At 37.5% G+C, this 22,500-nt stretch overlaps 1 protein-coding gene across 1 annotated transcript in view; it reads left to right on the top strand.

The window, feature by feature from the left end:
- The window catches only part of mtpn (myotrophin), a 33,309-nt gene extending 15,584 nt beyond the window's left edge, over nucleotides 1–17,725 (top strand). The window contains exons 4-5 of the mRNA XM_079817714.1: nucleotides 57–140; nucleotides 16,468–17,725. Coding sequence (XP_079673840.1) covers nucleotides 57–140; nucleotides 16,468–16,554 — 171 coding nt within the window. The 3' untranslated portion in view covers nucleotides 16,555–17,725. The remainder of the gene's footprint in view (nucleotides 1–56; nucleotides 141–16,467) is intronic.
- The last annotated feature ends 4,775 nt before the right edge of the window (nucleotides 17,726–22,500 follow it).

Here is a 22,500-nt window from a genome sequence, read left to right as displayed (position 1 = left end):
AATTACACCCGTGTTCCCCTACATATGTGTGACTTGTGCTGTTTTCTTCCTGACAGGCTCCAGATAAACACGGCATCACCCCGCTGCTGTCCGCAACTTACGAGGGTCACATGACCTGCGTCAAGATTCTTCTAGAAAAGGTACTGAAGCGCTCACACTTCCTCCCAGCGGGAAATATGACAATAACACTATATATATCATAATGGCATTAGAGAAAATCATCAGAAAACAGCTTCACATTTTGAGTTCAAAACAAAAAACTCATCATTCAAATAACATCCTATGATATTTACAATATGGTATTGATGCATTAACTAACAATGAGCGGTACATTTGTTACCGTATTTATTCATCTTTGCGAACGTTATTTAATAAAAACACAACTGTTCATAGTTAATTCAGGTCAGGTGGGGGGGGGGGGGGGGGTACAAATTGCCAGTGTTGGGTAAGTTACTCTAAAAAAGTTATGAATTACTAGTTACTAATTACATCTTCAATAGTGTAATTTGATTAGCCTACTGTAGCTACAAATTACTCTCTCCAAAATGTATTTAATTACTTATTACTAATTAGGCTACTTCCCAAATCTATATCAACCTCGACTAGTTAAGCGATTCAAGGATAGACTTGAAACGGTTCTTTTAATTTATTAAAATAACACTGTAAAAAATATCACATGCTATCTGCTTAAAACAATTATGGTAACAATATTACACGTATTATATTTGAGTAGATTTTAAGGTTGGTTTTTTTTTAGTGAAATTTACCCAAATAAATTAAGTAAAAATTCCTAAATTATTTAGTCTATGGCACATGATGAATTTAATATTATTAGTGGAAAGTGCTTTTTTAATTTAAGTTGACTTTAAAAAATAGGTTATAAATTATATTAAATGGAAATGACCTGTTTATACATAGACTGTTTACTGCTAGAAACAAACTTGTTATTGCACTAGCATTAGAAAAGTTATTTCTCATTGAACAAAGAAACATGCTTCATAATAATAATAATAATACTTGCAGGTATTTACATCACAACCTTACCATAAGCTCTACTCTTCTGCACAATGGTAACGGTCAAAACTTCAACATAACAGAAACTCTTTCAAATGTCAAACATAACCAAACATTAAATATTTACAGATGTTTCCCTTCACTCAAAAACACATAAAATAACACTTAATTTCAATATTAACTCTCTATTTCCAGCCATATGCAAAGCATGTTGGGAACTAACAATGGTGTCTCTAAATAAAACTGCACAATTGAGCTAATTCTCTTAAAATAAATAGGTAACCTTATTTTCCTTAATTTTATCAGCTTAATTGGTTCTTCGATTGAAGCCTCAAAATTGCTTACATTTCCTTAAAAAAATTAGGAAAATGTATCTCTTGGTTTTAATAGGGAAATGTTCTCAATATTTTCTATACAACACTGAACCACAGTTTTCTTAAGAAAATATACAGACTATTTTTAATTATCACCTTAATTTTTTTTTGGTGAAAATTACAAGACACATGATTCATTTTTTACAGTGAAATAATATAAAACTACATCAATTATTCTGACCAAAGTATTACAAATGTTAGAAGGATACATAAAAACATGCATTTTAAAGATAGACTTTAAATGTTGATGTTAATTCCATTATTGTATTATATATAATTGTATTTAGTATTTAGTTAAATTACTTCAGAAGTAGCCTAACTGTAATTAAATTACAGAAAAAATAATCCCTTTTCTTTACTTTTTCAAGGGAAAATTACAGTAACTAATTACTTAGTTACTAGTTACACCCAACACTGCTTGTAGCCATTAAAACACGTATTTAGTTTCAGTTTAAATATTATAATGTTATTTTTTTTTATTAAATGTAGGCTACGTTGAAAAGTGAACAGGACACATAAGATGCATAGCCTTTATCAGAAGACGGGGGTCTTCAATAAGTTAAATAATACTGAAATAAGTTTTGTTTTGTTGAAAGCCTTACATTGAATTTCGTTTTGCATACATTGTATCTTAATTTTAATAAATATTTGATCAACCAAATTGCCCGGATTTAATAAATAATAAGCAAATAGCCTATAACAGACAATGACATGGAGGCGGCGCGCTGCGTGAACAACGGCTTAAATGAACAACTACTAGAAAGAAAAAAAAAACCTTAAGGCCTGTTCACACCGGGACGATTTTCGCACGCGTTTAACGCCTCGTGACTAAACAATGGGCGCCAATGTGAGTGTTCACACCGACGCGCAAAACGGCAGGCGTAAAAGCGTCATTTTTAAAAAGAACGCCTCGGGTTCGTTTTTTTATTTTGACGCGGCGCGTAAAAAACTGTCCGACCAATGAGATCGGCGCTTTTGTTCACGTGCCTGGAGCTGCTGAAGTGACAGTAAAACACGACTTGGTGGCGCTCGAGCACAAAACGCTCTTGCCGAGCACATATTGATACGACGAAGAAGTAGTAAGTAGACAAAGAAGAAGATGAACTGCTAATGCTGCTTGCCAGTTAGCAAAAAGTGTGTGAATGGTTTTGTCCATATACATAATATGTCTATGGTTTTGGCAAGCACGTAAATACTGTCTCTCTTCTCCTTCTGTGTGACAAGCGAGTGTCAGAAGCGTAAGTGCCGCAGCGCCATCTTGTGTACCGCGAGCGCATCGACTGAATGTGCACGTTCACTCTGCGCAGCGCCAGTGAAAATCGCTTGGGTGTGAACACTCAAGACGCGCCGAAAAACGGCACGAAAAACGCTGGCGATAAGCGCGCACGATATTCGTCCCGGTGTGTACAGGCCTTAAGTCTGGGGCAGCCCTATTTCAGATAGGCCTATATTTGATCAAGAATGTCACAAAGGGAGTTCTGGGTTGGGCGCGCGGTGCTGAGCGCAATGAGCTTCAGAAATCAACGAAATCTCCAGAAAGGCCCGCTCCACTGGAGGAAATATTACCGCTCTTTCTATACGCACACACCGCTACGGTCACAATATGACCTCATGTACGCTATGTTTTAAAAACATAATTCAACATATAAATAATACTTTTTAATGGGCCACTTAAAATGTTTATTACAAATAAATGATTAAATCCTAAAAATGAATAAATGTAAATGAACAAAAATGTGCATTGCAATCCAATCCCCTCAGCACCCCCACTTCCCGCGCCCCTGGACCCAAATTGAAAAGCTTCCCACATACAGTCGTCTCTAAATACACAAGTTTCATAACCCACGGCTAAAAGTGATGAACATGTGAGGATATGTTGTCTGAGCTGTAATAACCACCCAAAAAAGAGCCGCTTTTTGATGTTTTGGGTTATAAATTCATTGTTGAAAGTGTGTATCTCAGGCCCTGTGAGCTCTAGCACCCTGCAGACAGTTTGGGCTGTTTCCACTAGATGGCAGCAAACACTGGAAAAAAGTATTTTGTCTGTATCATGTATGCAAAGATTTATTCAAATGATCTGAGGGGAGGAATATAACCTTTTTAATGTAATTTCCATCTACCCAAATCTCTCCGATACACACTTCTCCTCACACACACTGGTGTAAATGCAATATCAGGGTCACAAAATTATTTTTTCCAGTGTTTGCTGCCATCTAGTGGACACAGCCCGAACTGTCTGCAGGGTGCTAGAGCTCACAGGGCCTGAGTTACACACTTTCAACAATGAATTTATAACCCAAAAAATCTAAAAGCGCCTCTTTTTTGGGGGGTTATTACATATCCTCACATGTTTATCACTTTTAGCAGTGGTTTATGAAACTTCAAAGGGTTTCCTGTAAAATGACACCAGTATTGTGTGTGTGTGTGTGTGTGTGTGTGTGTGTGTGTGTGTGTGTGTGTGTGTGTGTGTGTGTGTGTGTGTGTGTGTGTGTGTGTGTGTGTGTGTGTGTGTGTGTGTGTGTGTGTGTGTGTGTGTGTGTGTGTGTGTGTGTGTGTGTGTGTGTGTGTGTGTGTGTGTGGGAAGCTTTTACATTTGGGTCGGGCAAATCCAGGGGGAAATGCTCCCAGAGTAATTTACTGTAAATAAGTTACTTTGTGTAAAACATTGTTTAATGTTGAGCATCTGTAAACAAACGAAATTCCCCTTCATATACGGCATATTTGTTATTTTGCAATAATGGTATTACACACGTGGCGATATACAGTAATGCGATAATGAACACACACCGTATTGTTATCGTGGGCACTTCAAAACACCGTCAATAATTATTTATTACAAATTATTCCGATTTTAAGAATCACATCAGTTGAAATATTTATTATTGTGACAAGTTTTTTAACCCTCAAGCAATTATACTTATTTTTCTTTGTCAGAAACCTTATTTTATTTAATTTTGACATTTTTTAATGCATTTTTTCCCGGGTGTTTTTATTTATTTACCTTTAAATTATTCAATTTTATCAATAAACAACAAATAAATGGTAATTTAAGCACATTCTCCACATAGTTTCAACACAATTTCATGCATAACCCTTTTAATTCAGCTCAAAATATCTCACATTGAGTGTCTTTTCCGACCTTTTTTTAATTGATTTAACTATTTAAAAAAAATAATTAAATGTATTAAGTTTATTATTTATAATGATAATCATTATAAGTAAATAATACATAAACATTGGGCTGTATGCTGTTTAAAAGTAAACATTGTTTATAAAAAAAAGATCAAGTCTCAAGACTGTTATTACTGATCTTTGTTTTTGTTCTGTTTAATTATTGTTCTTGGCATTCTTTCATTGTTATTGTACAGCCATTTGGGCTACTTTGTAGTGGAAAGGGCTTTATAATTAAATCAGACTTGAGACTTTTTGGTGGATAAAAAGATAATATAACATGATATTTCATGACTCCTATAGCTCTATATGGAGCAAATGAGCCGTTCCGCTGGGTCCTAGAGTCAGTTTCTCTTCAGTATATGTTCAGATACACATGTAGACATTATAAACTCGTTTTTTTGGTAAAGTTTTAGCACTTTTAGTTTGAATTTTGAGTGTTTTTCTATGTGTATTATTGAAGCGTTCCTCCATTCATTCCTAAGGGGGTCAAATTGACTGAAGTTTGTTACTTTTTGACATTTCAACCCCAAAACTCCTCGAATCCAGTCCATTTGTTTTGTGCATTCGTGGTTCTTCGTGGTCTTGGACCACTCCGATGAACTCTGAATTTTTTTTAATAAAGAGTTTGGGGTCAAAATGACCCGAGGGAAGGATGAGGGCTAATGTTGCTCAGCATCTGCAAACAACTAAACTCCACTTCTCTCTGCACCATATTTCCCCGTGTAAATAGTCTAGCTCAGTATAACTGGTCATAATCTCTGCTGGCTGGCACATCTCTAGCGTCGTGTGGTGTGTATTGTGGCAGTCAGAGAAAGAGCTTTTTGTTTGTGGGTTTTAAAGCTGCAAGCGTCTGAACGGGGGCTGTAAACCGTGACGTCCGCAGGGTCAGACGGGGTTATGTAATGCATGGTTATGTCAGGCTGAGATCGCATCTGAGATTACACAACACACACACACACACACACACACACACTGATGTTTCCTCCGGGCCGCTCGGACGCTTCTGCAGGCGTTTGTGGCCGAATATTCCAGGCTTGAATCCCCATCGGATTCCTTGACGAGTGCAGTTGTTGCCCTGAAACAAGTCGAGGTGTAACGTATTGTTTATTTGTCCCATTGTTTAAACGGATAGTTCACCCAAAAACGAAAATGTGATGTTTTTCTGCTTACCCCTAAGGCATCCAAGATGTAGGCGTCTTCGTTTCTTCAGTAGAACACAAATGAAGATTTTTAACTCAACCGTTGCTGTGTGTCACTCATATAATGCTTGTCAATGGGGTCTAATTCTATTAGAGTAAAAAAAACATGGACAGACAACTTCAAATTAAACTCGTGACGACACATTGATGTCTTAAGACACGAAACCATTGGTTTCTGAGAGAAACCCAACGGTATTTATGCAAATATATCACCACATATCAGACGAACGCTTCAGCTCTCCAGACTGACATCACTTCCTGTGAGTGAGGTCAAAATTTCAGCCGGGTCATAGATATATATACGTAGATTCCTCATTAGTGCCTCATCATGGCATGGATCGCTCGAATGAGGAATCTACGTATATATATCTATGCCTCCACGACGCATGCGTGAGAATATGACGTAGCGCCGGCGTTCGGGAATCCATGAAATGCACACTTAAGCCCCATTTTGAGAACTACACCGAGACCTAAAGCACGATCAATGTAGAATCCAACAGCTTAGACACGCGCGTCTTCCTCTGCTCGTAAACAAATCTCTTCTGGGTCGTGTGTCCGAACGCCGGATCTGCGTCATATTCTCACGCATGCGTCGTGGAGACACACACGGAAGTCGAGAACAAGTTGGAAAAAGGTGTTATTTTGATTTTTTTTTGCGCACAAAAACTATTGTCGTCGCATTGTAAGATTATTGTAGAGTCACTGTGGTGAGATGGACTTTGTAACGATGTTTTTAGTGCCTTTTATCGGTCTTGTGAGTGTAAATGTACTGAATGCCAATGGAGGCCAATCTGAAGCCTTTCTCAGCATCAGCTTTACACTAAAATATCTTCATTTGTGTCTGAAGATGAACGGAGGTCTGACGGGTGTCCAACCACATGAGGGTGAGGAATTAATGACAGAATTTTCATTTTTGGGTGAACTAACCCTTTAAGCGACTGCGTTTTTTAGGGGTGACATCATTACACTCACCGTTTTATCGCTAAAAGGCCGATTGCGCAATCTTTTTTAACGCATATTCACTTTGTCGATAACAAAACACTGAAAAAAGTGGATGGAAACTTGGCTAATGAAAACGACTTATTGTTAGTTAATGTCGCATTAACTAATAGGACCTTAAAGGGCCCTATTTCACCGATCTGAGCTCATGATCTGATGCTCATGGCGTATCCGAATCCACTTTTGCTAGTTTAACGATGGAAAAAAGTGGTCTGCGCACCAGGTGCATGCTCCAAAATTTGTCTCTTAATGAGTCATGGGTGTGTTTTGGGCGTAACGTGCAATAAACCAATCAGAGTCTCATCTCCCTTTCCCTTTAAAAGCCAATTGCGCATTCGCTATTTACATGTGAGCGGAAAGACTGAACGCTTCTCCAGAGAGGAATCCTTTTATTTGTAATATTTGGCGTGTGTGTGTGTGTGTGTGTGTGTGTGTGTGTGTGTGTGTGTGTGTGTGTGTGTGTGTGTGTGTGTGTGTGTGTGTGTGTGTGTGTGTGTGTGTGTGTCAGGGTACCCGCGGGATCTTAAAAAGTCTTAAATGTCTTTAAATTCAAAATCTGAATTTTAAGGCCTTAAAAGTCTTAAATTCGCTGAAGTATTGAGTTCTAGGTCTTAAATAATTTTAAACGGGTCTTAATTTTCCTACGTCCATGTAACGCTACCTCTAATGCTCATTGAAATGCTCTCACAGCGTTTTAGAGAGAGAGAGTGTGTGTGTGTGTGTGTTGTAGATCGTTTTTTCGCTAGTGAGAGACCAACATGCATCTTATATAGCAGCCAATCAGCTTTCGTGTTATTGGCGCTAGTCTCTTTCGGATTGTACCACAGACACATCAAACGGATTTTATTCTTCAGCTTCAGTTCACTAGTTCCGCGATTGTGAAAGCGAAGGCGAATCTTTCTTACCTGCCATCTCGCATAATGACCATATAAAGTATGACATGCCCGATAGCACTAAAAAAAGAGTTTAAAAAGCGATTTAAACCCCGAATTCATTCGCTACTGCCACACAGACCGATGTCAGACTGGCCGCGGATTCTGCAGGCGTTTGCCACCGAATCTAGGCGCATTACTGTAGGTCTTAAAGCAAAAGCAACCCCCCCCCCCCCCTCCTGCCTTTGACGTTAATATTAATCAAACAACAACAACGGGGAAAAAAAAACAGTAGCCTACCTAAACTTAAAGCACTGTTTGTATCTATATATTTAAGTTGTATTTATTTGTCCTATTGTCAAACAAGATTCATGCATTTTGTTTGTTTTATTGCCATGTATGACTATTGTGCATCCAACATAATGATATGGTAAATGTGGCATCCTAATTATGGAAAAAAAAAAACATGCACATTTCTGAAAATGACCACCACAAAATCAGTAATTTTGATCTCACAAAAAATGTATATACACACACACTAGCGGTCAAAAGTTTGAGAACGGTAAGATTTTAAAATGTTTTTAAAGAAGTCTCTTCTGCTTACCAAGGCTGCATTTATTTGATCCAAAATACAGCAAAAACAGTATTGTAGTGAATTTTTATTTTTCATTTTTTTTTGTTGAACAATTTTAAAGAACAATTTTATATTTCAATATACTTTAAAATGCAATTTATTTGTGTGATTCAAAGCTGAATTTTCAGCATCATTACTCCAGACTTTAGAGTCCTTCAGAAATCCATTTTTTACTTTCTATTTCAGATGAATGCTGTTCTTTAGAACTTTCTATCCATCAAAGAATCCTAAAATAAAAATGTTTTACACAACTGTGTTCAACACTGATAATAATCATAAATGTTTGATCATCAAATCCTCATATGAGAATGATTAGTGAAGGGTCATGTGACACTGAAGACTGGAGTAATGATGATAAATTCAGCTTTGATCACAGGAATAAATCACACTTTACTATATATTCACATAGAGAACAGTCACAACACAACTGTCACAATATTACAGCTTTTTAATATTTTTAATAACAAATGCAGCCTTGGTGAGCAGAAGAGACTTCTGTAAAAACAGTCAAAAATCTTACCGTTTAAACTTTTGACTGGTAGTGTGTGTGTATATTAATCCTGGTGGGATTGAGCTTTGAGGAAGTGCAAGTTTACTAATACTTTGTTCAATTTGAATAAATCAATTTGCTTTGCAAGTTATTTTGTGATTCTGTATTTCCTTTTGTACGTTTTTTTTTAATTGCGTGATATAGGTCTTAAATTTAATTCATAATGGTCTTGAAAAGGTCTTAAAAAGTCTTAAATTTGACTTGGTGAAACCTGCAGATACCCGTTTGTGTGTGTGTGTGTGTGTGTGTGTGTGTGTGTGTGTGTGTGTGTGTGTGTGTGTGTGTGTGTGTGTGCTTAAAGTGGAAAAAATAAAGAGCCGGAACTCACCAGAGGGGGCGGGGCTTTGTTGGGGGCGTGGTTATGGGGGGATTATTTAGTCAATAATTCAAGAAGGTCCATATTTTAAAGCTCTTTCTAACTTGTACTCAGCCTTAAAACTAACATATAGTTCTTGTAATTGTTTAACTATAGCATTTGTTACAATACAAGTTTACTTACAAAGCAAGAGCATCGACGGCTCCTCATTAACATGCAGGCCAATGTTCACTTTTCTCTTTCTTTTTTTTCTAATGAAATAGCGAGACAATTATTGCTACACAGATATACATCTTTAGTGCGAAATATATTCCCTTAACTGATTATCTAGTATAAATTCTACAACTAGTCAAAATTTACCACAATAAATACACAACGTGATAAACTCTAGTAAATGTGGTTATCATGAGTTTAAAAAGCATGCATGTCATATTATTATTTATCATTTTTTGAGACTCTGTTATCGTTCGTGTTTGGGGTCTTTGGTTGTGGATGTAAAACTGCAGCTTTCTGTATCGTCCATTTCTGAATTCTCCCCCTCAAAGGATTGTGTGTGTGTGTGGTTCACACCCCAAGACTGCAGTGTGAATCTGAATAACGGCTCAGTGGCTCTCGAATAAACGAGTAACGAACACACACACACACACGTTCCCTTAATAACTGTGTGTGTCCAGAGCTCTTGTATGTCGATACTGGCTCTATATATGAAGATGGGTCGTGGATTAAATGCGTGAAGATGTTTGTGAATGTTGGATTTGTTAGGATCTGTGCTAACCTGAGATCTTGGTGGTCTCATGTTTTATTAAATTGTAATATTTCTGCTTGTGGTATTTCCTACTAAAGCAAGGTTATGTTTGACTCTGAGAGTGTATCTAAAGCAGACTGGTGGGCGTGGCCTTGGATGGTATGCCCAGTGCATTATGGGTGTTGAAGTTTTCCTATCTATTTTGGGCAGAAGGGCCTTTTTCTCTGTTTTCTCTAGTCGGGTAGCACCGTTTTTAAAGGGTCCATAACACACACACACACACACAGTTTCTGTCAGTCTCATGTTGATCTTGAGTATCTATAGAGTAGTGTTGATCCTTCATATCTCCCAAGAGTCTTTAGTTTATCAGATTTATAAAAAGACAGAAACACTGAACCGATTCTTTCAGAAAACAGCCGAGTCCGTGGAGGCGTGCAGTGGGCGGAGCTAAAGAGAGCACACACACACATCATGGCATTCTCCACATAGTTTCAACTCAATTTCATACATAACCCTTTTAATTCAGCTCAAAATATCTCACATTGGGTGTCTTTGCCGACCTTTTTTGTGGAAAAAAGATAATATAACATGATATTTCATGACTCCTATAGCTCTATATGGAGCAAATGAGGCGTTCCGCTGGGTCCTAAAGTCAGTTTCTCTTCAGTATGTGTTCAGATACACATGTAGACATTATAAACTCATTTTTTTTGTAAAGTTTTAGCATTTTTAGTTTGAATTTTGAGTGTTTTTCTATGTGTATTATTGAAGCGTTCCTCCATTCATTCCTAAGGGGGTCAAATTAACTGAATACATTTCAACCCCAAAACTCCTCGAATCCAGTCCATTTGTTTTGTGCATTCGTGGTTCTTCGTGGTCTTGGACCACTCCGATGAACTCTGAATTTTTTTTAATAAAGAGTTTGGGGTCAAAATGACCCGAGGGAAGGATGAGGGCTAATGTTGCTCAGCATCTGCAAACACACACACACACATTGTTGACATTGTTGATCTCGTGTCTAAAAACAAAATGTCCGACGGCTCCTGTAACTTGAACAAAGCTCATTGATGTACGTGCTCTTGCTCTCGCTCTGGTTGATGTGTGTGTGTGTGTGTGTGTGTGTGTGTGTGTGTGTGTGTGCGCTCATCTGGGAGAAGTGCCCATATAAGGAATTCCAACTCGTGTTTTGAAATGTTGTCCATGTTAATCATGAGAATCGACTCTTTAACAGTGTAAATAAGGCTGAATGCAGGGTTTCTGCTATAGGCAGAGTTTTATTGAAAGCCCATTTTACCAGCGATCAAGTATCTTTATAGTTGCCATTTTTAATTTTAATAACTCAAGTATGATTTTCGCCATGAAAGTTGCCAGAGAAGACGTCGTGGTGTTTTTCTTGCCGTCTCTGTATTGACCCTTTATTGTGTTTCCACACTGATGCTGATGAATACGGCAGACGAGAGGAAACGTCACATGACTCAAACCGATGAATGAGAGATTGAAGAGCACTTCCTCTTTTTTCTGTCGTCAAATGCTCTAAATGGGAAGTACAACTTCCATAATTATCTTCAGATATTTACATATATTAAATATAATATAAATCAATATTTCATATAAACATTATTTTAAACGCCTTTTGTCTAGCTATCAGGATCATTTGAATTCTTTAAGGGCTAATATTCTTCACATTTCTTGCATTTTATTTCATTTTCCTCATGTTTTAGTTTAGTTTTATTATAGTTTTAGTAATATTTTGAATTGGATTTTATTAAATTTTGTTAGATTTTTTTGTCATTATGTTTTAATATTCCTTTTTAAGTTTAAATTATTTTTATTTCACGTCTTTTATTTTTGTATCTTTAGTTTATGTTCATTTTAGTTTTTAGTCATTACATTTTTTGTAATTGAATTTGTAGCATTTTTTCATGTTTTTTTTAAATATTGCTTTTTATATTTAATATATTTTTATTTCAGTTTTCGTTTTATTAATATTTTGGATTGGCCTTATTATATCTTTAGTTTTCATGTTAATTTATGAAAACCATTTTTTTAATAAGTTTCATTTTTAGTAAGTTCGTTTTTTGTTTTAGTAATTACATTTTTTAGTATTTGTCATTTTAAAGCGTTTTTTTTTAAAACATTGCTTTTTACGTTTAATATATTTTTATTTCAGTTTAAGTTTTTATTTATTTCTAGTCATTTGCCAAGGCAACATTTCCAGTTTTCGTTTAATTTAAATTTTCTAACTTAATTTTTGTATATTTTTTTAATTCCAGCTTTATTTCAACAAACATAACTGTTTTTAATAGTTTTAGTAAACGATAACAGCCCTTGTCTTCATAAAAAAAGCGAAATTATTATGACTATTATATTATCACCCCTAAAATTAAACACCCCGTAAATGAGCTCTGTGATTGGCTAACCTCTTTGCATATGAAATGAGTAACAACCCACCAAGCTTCTGAACGCCCAATAGGTGTCGATATGTAAATCCTATGCAAATGAGCCGTTGATTTCGACGTTGGTCATTTACAGTTTCAGTAAATGATCTATGGTTTGATCCTTGCAGTCTACATGCGACAACGAACTTAAAGGTGCAGTGTGTAATATTTATGAGGATCTATTGACAGAAATGCAATATAATATACATAACTATGTTTTCAGTGGTGTATAAAGAACGAAAAAAATTTATTATCTTAGAATGAGCCGTTTCTATCTACACACACCGCAGGTCCCCTTACAGTGAAGCCGCCATTTTGCGCCGTCATGTTTCTACGGTAGCCCTGAAGGGACAAACTTCTCCGTCCCCTTACAGTGAAGCCGCCATTTTGCGCCGCCATGTTTCTACGGTAGCCCTGAAGGAACAAACTTCTCCGTCCCCTTACAGTGAAGCCGCCATTTTGCGCCGCCATGTTTCTACGGTAGCCCTGAAGGGACAAACTTCTCCGTCCCCTTACAGTGAAGCCGCCATTTTGCGCCGTCATGTTTCTACGGTAGCCCTCAAGGGACAAACTTCTCCGTCCCCTCACAGTGAAGCCGCCATTTTGCGCCGTCATGTTTCTACGGTAGCCCTGAAGGAACAAACTTCTCCGTCCCCTTACAGTGAAGCCGCCATTTTGCGCCGCCATGTTTCTACGGTAGCCCTGAAGGAACAAACTTCTCCGTCCCCTTACAGTGAAGCCGCCATTTTGCGCCGCCATGTTTCTACGGTAGCCCTGAAGGGACAAACTTCTCCGTCCCCTTACAGTGAAGCCGCCATTTTGCGCTGCCATGTTTCTACGGTAGCCCTGAAGGGACAAACTTCTCCGTCCCCTTACAGTGAAGCCGCCATTTTGCGCTGCCATGTTTCTACGGTAGCCCTGAAGGGACAAACTTCTCCGTCCCCTCACAGTGAAGCCGCCATTTTGCGCCGCCATGTTTCTACGGTAGCCCTGAAGGGACAAACTTCTCCGTCCCCTTACAGTGAAGCCGCCATTTTGCGCCGCCATGTTTCTACGGTAGCCCTGAAGGAACAAACTTCTCCGTCCCCTTACAGTGAAGCCGCCATTTTGCGCCGTCATGTTTCTACGGTAGCCCTAAACGGACAAACTTCTCCGTCCCCTTACAGTGAAGCCGCCATTTTGCGCCGTCATGTTTCTACGGTAGCCCTAAACGGACAAACTTCTCCGTCCCCTTACAGTGAAGCCGCCATTTTGCGCCGCCATGTTTCTACGGTAGCCCTGAAGGGATAAACTTCTCTACAGAACCTCACCACTAGATGCCGCAAAAACTTACACACTGCACCTTTAAATGAATAATTCTAATTTCTTTGTATTCAGTTATTTGTACAAGGGTCAGTGTCTGGATTTATGTGCGTTTACCCAACATGCATCAGTGCTGACCACAGCTCAGGGAACAAACACTGAACTAAACAGGCATTTATTATGCGTGGAGAGATGTGAAACTAAAGAATGAACAGCTTGTGTGAGTCTGTGTGTGTGTGTGTGTGTGCGCTTGTGTGTGTGTGTGTGTGTGTGTGAGACGCCCACTGGCGTTTTTCTGCACCTTTAGAGGGAGTGAATGAAGAAATCAATCCGTCTTCAAATGTTTGTTGGGCGTCTCTCAGGTGTGTGTGTGTGTGTGTGTGTGTGTGTGTGTGTGTGTATGCGAATGGGTTTGCGCTCTAAACTTCAGTGCTGTGTGTTGAGTTCAGAGTCAAGTCCGACCTGTGTGTAAAGAGGAATAATTCTGCCCGCATGCACAGTGGTGATCAATACGCCGCATCGATCGGGGCAGAGGATAATATTTCTGTAAAGGGCCGGTCGATTCCCCTCGTGTTAAAGGGCCCCGCGGGTCCGGCTCCCTGGTGATTATGCATGAGATCCTCTGTTACTCAATAACGCCGTAATCAGCTCTTATTGGTCAGGTGACGCGCTGGAGGTGGAGGCTAATCTCCTGTCAATTGTTCTTTTATTTGTTGAATAATGTTGGGTCGTGTGTAATCTAGCAGAACTTTGACTAATGCCGTAAATTTCACTTTACCAAAGGTCAACATCCCTCGACTGTTAAACTCATATTTTTGCTCTGCCCACTCGTTTAATATCATGAGAATCTGGAGAAACTTTGAAACATTTAAAAAAAAAAATATCACACGTTCAATTAAATGAGTTATTAAATACAATATTTGATTATTTTTATAATATACGCAGGTTTATCATTAGCTAATACTAAAATATAAACATTTCTGTTCATTGAAATAAAGCTAGAAAAGAAATAAATTGAGTTATTAAATACAATATTTGATTATTTTTATAATATATGCAGGTTTATCATTAGCTAATACTAAAATATAAACATTTCTGTTCATTGAAATAAAGCTAGAAAAGAAATAAATTGAGTTATTAAATACAATATTTTATTATTTTTATAATATACGCAGGTTTATCATTAGCTAATACTAAAATATAAACATTTCTGTTCATTGAAATAAAGCTAGAAAAGAAATAAATTGAGTTATTAAATACAATATTTTATTATTTTTATAATATACGCAGGTTTATCATTAGCTAATACTAAAATATAAACATTTCTGTTCATTGAAATAAAGCTAGAAAATAAATAAATGGAGTTATTAAATACAATATTTTATTATTTTTATAATATATGCAGGTTTATCATTAGCTAATACTAAAATATAAACATTTCTGTTCATTGAAATAAAGCTAGAAAATAAATAAATGGAGTTATTAAATACAATATTTGATTATTTGTATAATATATGCAGGTTTATCATTAGCTAATACTAAAATATAAAAATTTCTGTTCATTGAAATAAAGCTAGAAAAGAAATAAATTGAGTTATTAAATACAATATTTGATTATTTTTATAATATACGCAGGTTTATCATTAGCTAATACTAAAATATAAACATTTCTGTTCATTGAAATAAAGCTAGAAAAGAAATAAAATGTAAATAACTGGAAATAAAAAATAGATACAGGAGGGATGGAAAATATTTTCGTGTTATTGTAGATTTATTAATATTTTGATTAGCATTTTTATGTGCTTTTTGTTATTTTATTGTCTATTTAGGTTTAATTTAGTTAGTTCTAGTTTTTATTTATTTCTATTTTAATAATTGTAATGCATTAACTATTATTTCAGATTTGCCAAGGCAACATTTCTGCTTTTTGTTTAGTTTAGAGTTTAATATTAATACTTGTAACTAGTTTTAATATTAATATTTTTCTTTTATTGAATTTTTTTGTTTTATTTTTCAATTTAATTTTTATTGTATTTTTTTTTCAGCTTTATATTTCAATTTACCGTAAAAAAAAAAAACCTATTAATAAATTAAATTAATAGTTAATGATAACCCTGATATGAATGTAACGCTGCAAAAAAAGCTTTTCTTATGTAGTATTTTTGTCTTGTTTCTAGTCTAAATATCTCAAAAATCTTACATCAAAATGCTTTTACTATATTTTTTAGATTTTTTTTCTAGGGCTGTAAAAAGATTAATCGCGATTAATCGCATCCAAAATAAAAGTTGGTGTTTACATAATATATGTGTGTGTACTCTGTTAATTATTATTTAATTATAAATACACACACATTAATGTATATATTTAAGAAATATTTGCATGTATATACATTTATATAATCTATAATATATAAATATAAATGTTTTATATATAAAAAACTTTTTTTCTTAAATATATACATGCTTGTGTGTGTATTTATATATAAATAATAATTAACAGAGTACACACACATATATTATGTAAACACAAACTTTTATTTTGGATGCGATTAATTGCGATCAATCTTTTGACAGCCCTAATTTTTTCTTGTTTTCTTGAAATTAAAATCAAAATGAAGCTTAAAACAAGCTAAATTATCTGCCAATGGGGTGAGAACAATAATCTCGTTTCTATTTGAAATCTTGATTTAAGAATTTGTCGATATTTGGACTGGAAACCGGACAAAAGTACTTAATAATAAGCACATTTGTATGCAGTGAAATGATGTGTTTAATCGTGTGTGTGTGTGTGTGTGTGTGTGTGTGTGTGTGTGTGTGTGTGTGTGTGTGTGTGTGTGTGTGTTCCTCCAGGGTGCTGATAAGGAACGCAAAGGTCCGGATGGTCTGAGCGCGTTCGAGGCGGCCGAGAGCGAGGCCATTAAAGCTCTACTGAAGTGAGCCGGACGCTGCCAGCAGCGGAGAGGTTCTGCCCACAACCACTGGATCCCGCAAACACACACACACACACACACCTCTCTGTATCTGCCCGCTGGCTGCATCAGCTCCTCTAGGTTTCCTTTTGTTTTGTTTTTCCATGACCTTTTTTATTTTATTTTAGGGGAGGTGCTTGATTTCCCCTTTAGTTTACCAGCGTCAGCCATTGGCTGATGGACCTGTCACTCATGCCTACGGACCAATGGGAAAGCCTGTCTAACACCACTAAACACGGACTTTAGAGTTCAGACTACAGCGAGCGAGTGGATGATGATCATGATGATGTTGTGTACATTTATTTTTTTCAGACTGTTGCGATTTGCAATTAGAAACGAGTGGTTTGTATAGTTTATAGGGCTGTGAAAATGTTGGAAAAATATGAGCTGATGAATTTCCCTGCACTCCAGCCCCACATTTCCCTCCTTCAGCTTAACGACATTCCCGTCGCATTAGCTCTTCAAAGAACAAATATTACACCTCAGATGCTTGAATCGTTCTGCTGACGTGCACATTTCTTTGCTTTTGTGCCCCTTTGAATTTGTGTTGTTGTGGCAAAAATAAATGAATTCTCAGCTGCTGTGCTTGTAGAGTGTTAAACAGGTTTGTTCAGATGAGGGACGCCTGTCTCTCTCTCTCTCTCTCTCTCTCTCTCTCTCTCTCTCTCTCTCTCTCTCTCTCTCTCTTTCTATCTCACTCTATCTCTCTATCTCACTCTATCTCTCTCTCTCTATCTCACTCTATCTCTCTGTCTCTATCTCACTCTATCTCTCTCTCTCTATCTCACTCTATCTCTCTGTCTCTCTATCTCTCTCTCTCTATCTCACTCTATCTGTCTCTCTATCTCACTCTATCTCACTCTATCTCACTCTATCTCACTCTATCTCACTCTATCTCACTCTATCTCACTCTATCTCACTCTATCTCTCTGTCTCTCTATCTCTCTCTCTCTCTCTCTATCTCACTCTATCTCTCTCTATCTATCTCTCTCTCTTTCTGCATGATTGTGTTTTAGCTTTTCAAGACAGTCTTAAACAAATTCACAAGGATTAGCAAATTTCAAATATCCATATCTGGCATTGTTGTGAAAAAGTCCGTTTGAAAACAAAAAAAACTAATAAAACGATTTCAAATGATTAGTTTGATTTTGTCACATTTGTAAAAGTATTGATATCTATATATATATTATAATTGTTAAACACTCTTCATCAGGAAATCGAGGGTATCGTTGATAGTCCTGGTTAAAAGTGCTTATTTCTCTGGATTTAAACATTCTTGGAAACTTTTGGGATAATGTACGCAAGTCAACAAATATATAAATATATATAACTTTTATTTTAATCCAAAAATCGTACATATTGTGCATTTAAGTAATGACAAATTATTTCTGTATGTTCTCTGAACGTTCAAAAATGCTTGTTTTTGGTAATTTGATGCAAAGGTAATATAAAACAAAGTATAGTGTTATTGTTATGTACGTTGTATAATTAAAAAATTAACAAAATGTAAAAAACTGCAGGATTTACGATGTTGATGACCGTTAAAACGCGTCTGCACACTCTGTGTTAAACAGGGTCCTGTGGATGTGATTGGCTATGATTGGATCACGTGATAAATCCCGCCTGTTTTTTGCGTGCGCGTTCTGCCCGCGATTTAGTTTGAATGAACAAAATGGTGGCGTGGGGAGACTAATTAAAGCGTAAGTAAAGAGCTCAGCCACCATAGATATCCTTAATAAAGGCCTTTATTATGGATATCTATGTCAGCCACTACATATCACCGCTTTATTTCACATCATAATCAAACTTGAGAAAGCCTGAAAACATGAAGACTGTGGGGTTTTAGTGAGGAGTGTGTGTGTGTGTGTGTGTGTGTGTGTGTGTGTGTGTGTGTATGTGACTGAGTGAGTGTGTGTGTGTGAGAGAGTGTGTGTGTGTGTGTGTGTGTGTGTGTGAGAGAGAGAGAATGAGTGAGTGTGTGTGAGAGAGAGTGAGTGTGTTTGAGTATGTGTGTGTGTGAGAGAGAGAGAGAGTGAGTGAGTCAGTGTGTGTGTGTGTGTGTGTGTGTGTGTGTGTGTGTGTGTGTGTGTGTGACTGAGAGAGAGAGTGAGTGTGTTTGAGTATGTGTGTGTGTGAGAGAGAGAGAGAGAGAGTGAGTCAGTGTGTGTGTGTGCGAGAGTGTGTGTGACTGAGTGAGAGAGAGTGAGTGTGTTTGAGTGTGTGTGTGTGTGAGAGAGAGAGAGAGAGTGAGAGTGAGTCAGTGTGTGCGAGAGTGTGTGTGACTGAGTGAGAGAGGGTGTGTGTGTGTGTGTGTGTGTGTGTGTGTGTGTGTGTGTGTGTGAGAGAGAGAGAGAGTGAATGTGTATGTGTGAGAGAGTGAGTGTGTGTGTATGTGTGTGAGAGAGAGTGAGAGTGTGTATGTGTGTGAGTGAGTGTGTGTTTGTGTGAGTGTGTGTGTGTGTGTGTGTGTGTGTGTGTGTGTGTGTGTGTGTGTGTGTGTGTGTGTGTGTGTGTGTGTGTGTGTGTGTGTGTGTGTGTGTGTGTGTGTGTGTGTGTGTGTGTGTGTGTGTGTGTGTGTGTGTGTGTGTGTGAGAGAGTGTGAGTGTGGGTATTTGTGAGTGTCTGTGAGTCAGTGAGTGTGAAAGTGTGTGTGTGTGTGTGTGTGTTGGCAGGGACTTTTATCAGGAGCACTGAACACACTCGTGTCTCAGTGTTTTTTTCTTCTTCTCTTTAATTAAGTGCTTTTGTTAATTACTGATCCAGCGGCGACTCTCAGACCTTTGTCACTGTCACAACACAAAGAAATCAATTATTCAGGTGCTGCTCAACTGACTGATAAAGTTTAATGCGCTCGTTCTCGCAGCTTTTCAGGGACGTCCTGTGAATATAAAGCAGCTCGTCTCTGTCAGGACCTGAACGTGCTCGATGTGACTGAAGAATCACGAACTGACAGTCCTAAAGTCAACATGAACTCTAAATCAAGCGCCTTTACTGTCCTAATAACTGCTCCTGACTGAGCCATTCATCGGCTTCTTCATCGGCTTCTTCATCGTCTTCTTCATCGTCGTCTTCATCTTGTGTCGCGTGCGCTGTTTGTTAATGTTAACCAGCGGGTTACTCTTGTTTGTAATTCCTCGTTGAATATGTCACTCATATTTTTGCAGTACAGTCCCTGACAAAAGTCTTGTCACATCTATTTTGTAGAAACACCTCCTATTAACCTGACTTTTAATTACTCAATTGACCTATCGGTAAGCCCCGCCCCCTTTAGTTACTGTTGCTAACTCGGACAAACAAACGGAGTTGCTATATCTTACAGTGACAGCCGTCAGTGTGAAAACCCAATCCTGAGATGTTTTTGGACACAGATTGTAGCGTATATCCCGTCTGAATGATGGACAAACTTTACTGATGGTTTATCAAGTTTATTGTGTCCTTTTTCACTCCAAAAAATCATCGTAAGAGCTGAACAAACAACGCATAAGAAGTGCGCATTAACGTCTCATTCACAAACTATCTCTCTCTCTCCGTTGCATTACCATTAACACACACAGCAAATTACACAAACACACTCTAACAGTAAACAAACATACACACTGAGCTTATGACTTTTCAGGGGTGCAGTTAATAACTGGTAAACTTTGTATGATCTGCAAAACAACTCTGATAAACTACGTGCGAGCTCTTCCTTTCACTATAATACCCATCAGAATAGGAGTCAGATAATGTAGACCTTAAACATCTAAAATTACATTAATTTACATATAACCAGTTTAATATGGAGAGGCACTGAAATGTAGACCTTCGTGTTTTTGACCTACATGACGTGAGAACAGTTGGTTATTTCGGTTTGTATGTTAGCTGGGACTTTAATCGTAAATTAACGAGAGTTTGACAAACAGAAAATCCTCTCAGGATCGCTGGAGAAAAACCAGACCTGCTGAAGAAACCCAGCAGTATTTATGCTATTATTTTACCTCTTAACAGAGGAACGTGATCATCTCTGAGCTCAGCCGTAACTTCCGGAGAGTGAGGTCAAATTAGATCGTGGTCATAGATGTATACGTAGATGCCTCATTAGCGACTCATTATCCGTGCATTAGCATAGCTTAGCATACATCATTGATTCTGATCAGTCCATTAGCATCTCATTCAAAAAATGACCAAAGACACTTTCAATATTTTTCCTATTTAAAACTTGACTCTTCTACAGTTACATCGTGTGCTAAGACCAACTGAAAATGAAAAGTTGTGATTTTCTACTAGGGATGGGCAACAGTGGTCGAGTAATCGAGTACTCGAACGTGACAGCAATCATCGATCATGAGAACGATGATCGCCCTGAAAAAATATATTTGTCTCTTTTTTTTATTGGTTATTGTGTCATTTTTTAACAGTAGACCTATAGTTATTTAAAGTTGTTTTTCGTTATGAGTTTGAAAACGCGCAATGATGTCTGTAAACACTTCGATCATGAATAATACAATTAAGTGCATGATGTGCAGAGTCAATCTGTCAAAGCATTATAATGAGAACACGATTTTAATAAACTGTTGTTTGTGTGCTTTCGTTGTCCGTGTATCGGCGTTGTTAAGGGAAGAGCGCATTCAAAATGTTCCGTTTCAAACCCTTCGCCTGTCAAATCTAGCACGCTGAAGTTCACGTGCGCATTCACGTCCTTTTGTGTTGATTTATGTCGTAATAGGTTCATAATAATCTTCATATTAATATTGATTGCAGGGTGGTGTTATTTTACAGTTTCAGCTCAAAGGCAATGATATTACTGACTTGGTTATTTGAGACGGTCATTTTATAAAGATGTTTCTTTTTCAAAGACATTTATGCATCATAATCTAGCAGTTTTATTTGTTTTATATGTTCATGTTTTCATGTCACTTGTATTTGTCAACAACCATTTTCATAACAGTTTTCATTATCTCAATGACGGACAAGCCCCGCCCCCTGCACATGCCCCGCCCCCGAGTACTCGAGTACTCGTTTTTGAGACCTATCGATGATCGAAATGAGAAATTGACAAAAATGCCCATCCCTATTTTCTACCCCTATATGGCTAGGAACTACTTTCTCATTCCTGCGTAATAGTCGCGGATCTTCGCGGCCGTACCATGGAAGATCCGCGACTATTACGCAGGAATGAGAAAGTAGCTCCTAGCCATATAGGGGTAGAAAATCACAACTTTTCATTTTCAGTTGGTTTTTGGAGTAGTGGAGTAATGGAGAATGAGGGTATAGGGTGAATCGGACAGCGGTAAGGTAATTAATTCAGGGCGCGACTCTCAGTACGTTGAGAGACCGTCTGGTTGAGAGTGAAAGCGATTCAAAGGAGTCGTTTCTCGTTTGCTCTGGAAACACTTTCGCGGGACTTTGCTGTCATACGCCAATCGGGCATCGAACAAGCATATTCTCCAGCGCGTTCATCTACTGTACACTCGTTATCGCGGTGCATTGTGGGATTGAATGAGTGCACTCAAAAACGTCCACTATTGTTTCGGACACCACTACAAATGGATGTTCAGTTAAACAGTGCCCTATTTAAGGGTATAGGGGGCGATTTCGAACACAGCCCAGGTCTCGTGGAGCTCAGCTGCAGTGGAAAATGGGCTGGTCTTGGATTTTCGAGCCAACAAACGGTCGTCTCGAGCAGTTTTCTTGCGGGGTTTGCTTGACCTGGGCTTGTCAAAAACATCTCCAGTCTCTTCAAATCTTTTTTTTATCCTCTGACTTCATCTGGACGACTTTAAAGGAGATTTTCTCAATATTTCGATTTTTTTCCAGATAGATAGATAGATAGATAGATAGATAGATAGATAGATAGATAGATAGATAGATAGATAGATAGATAGATGGATTAGATGGATAGATCGATTTATGATTAATGGATGGATGGATGGAT

This window comes from Gobio gobio (assembly GCF_949357685.1).
Source record: "Gobio gobio genome assembly, chromosome: 5".
NCBI classification, from domain to species: domain Eukaryota; kingdom Metazoa; phylum Chordata; class Actinopteri; order Cypriniformes; family Gobionidae; genus Gobio; species Gobio gobio.
The sequence above is the reverse complement of the archived record's forward strand: the minus strand, read 5'-3'. Positions and strand labels throughout refer to the sequence as shown.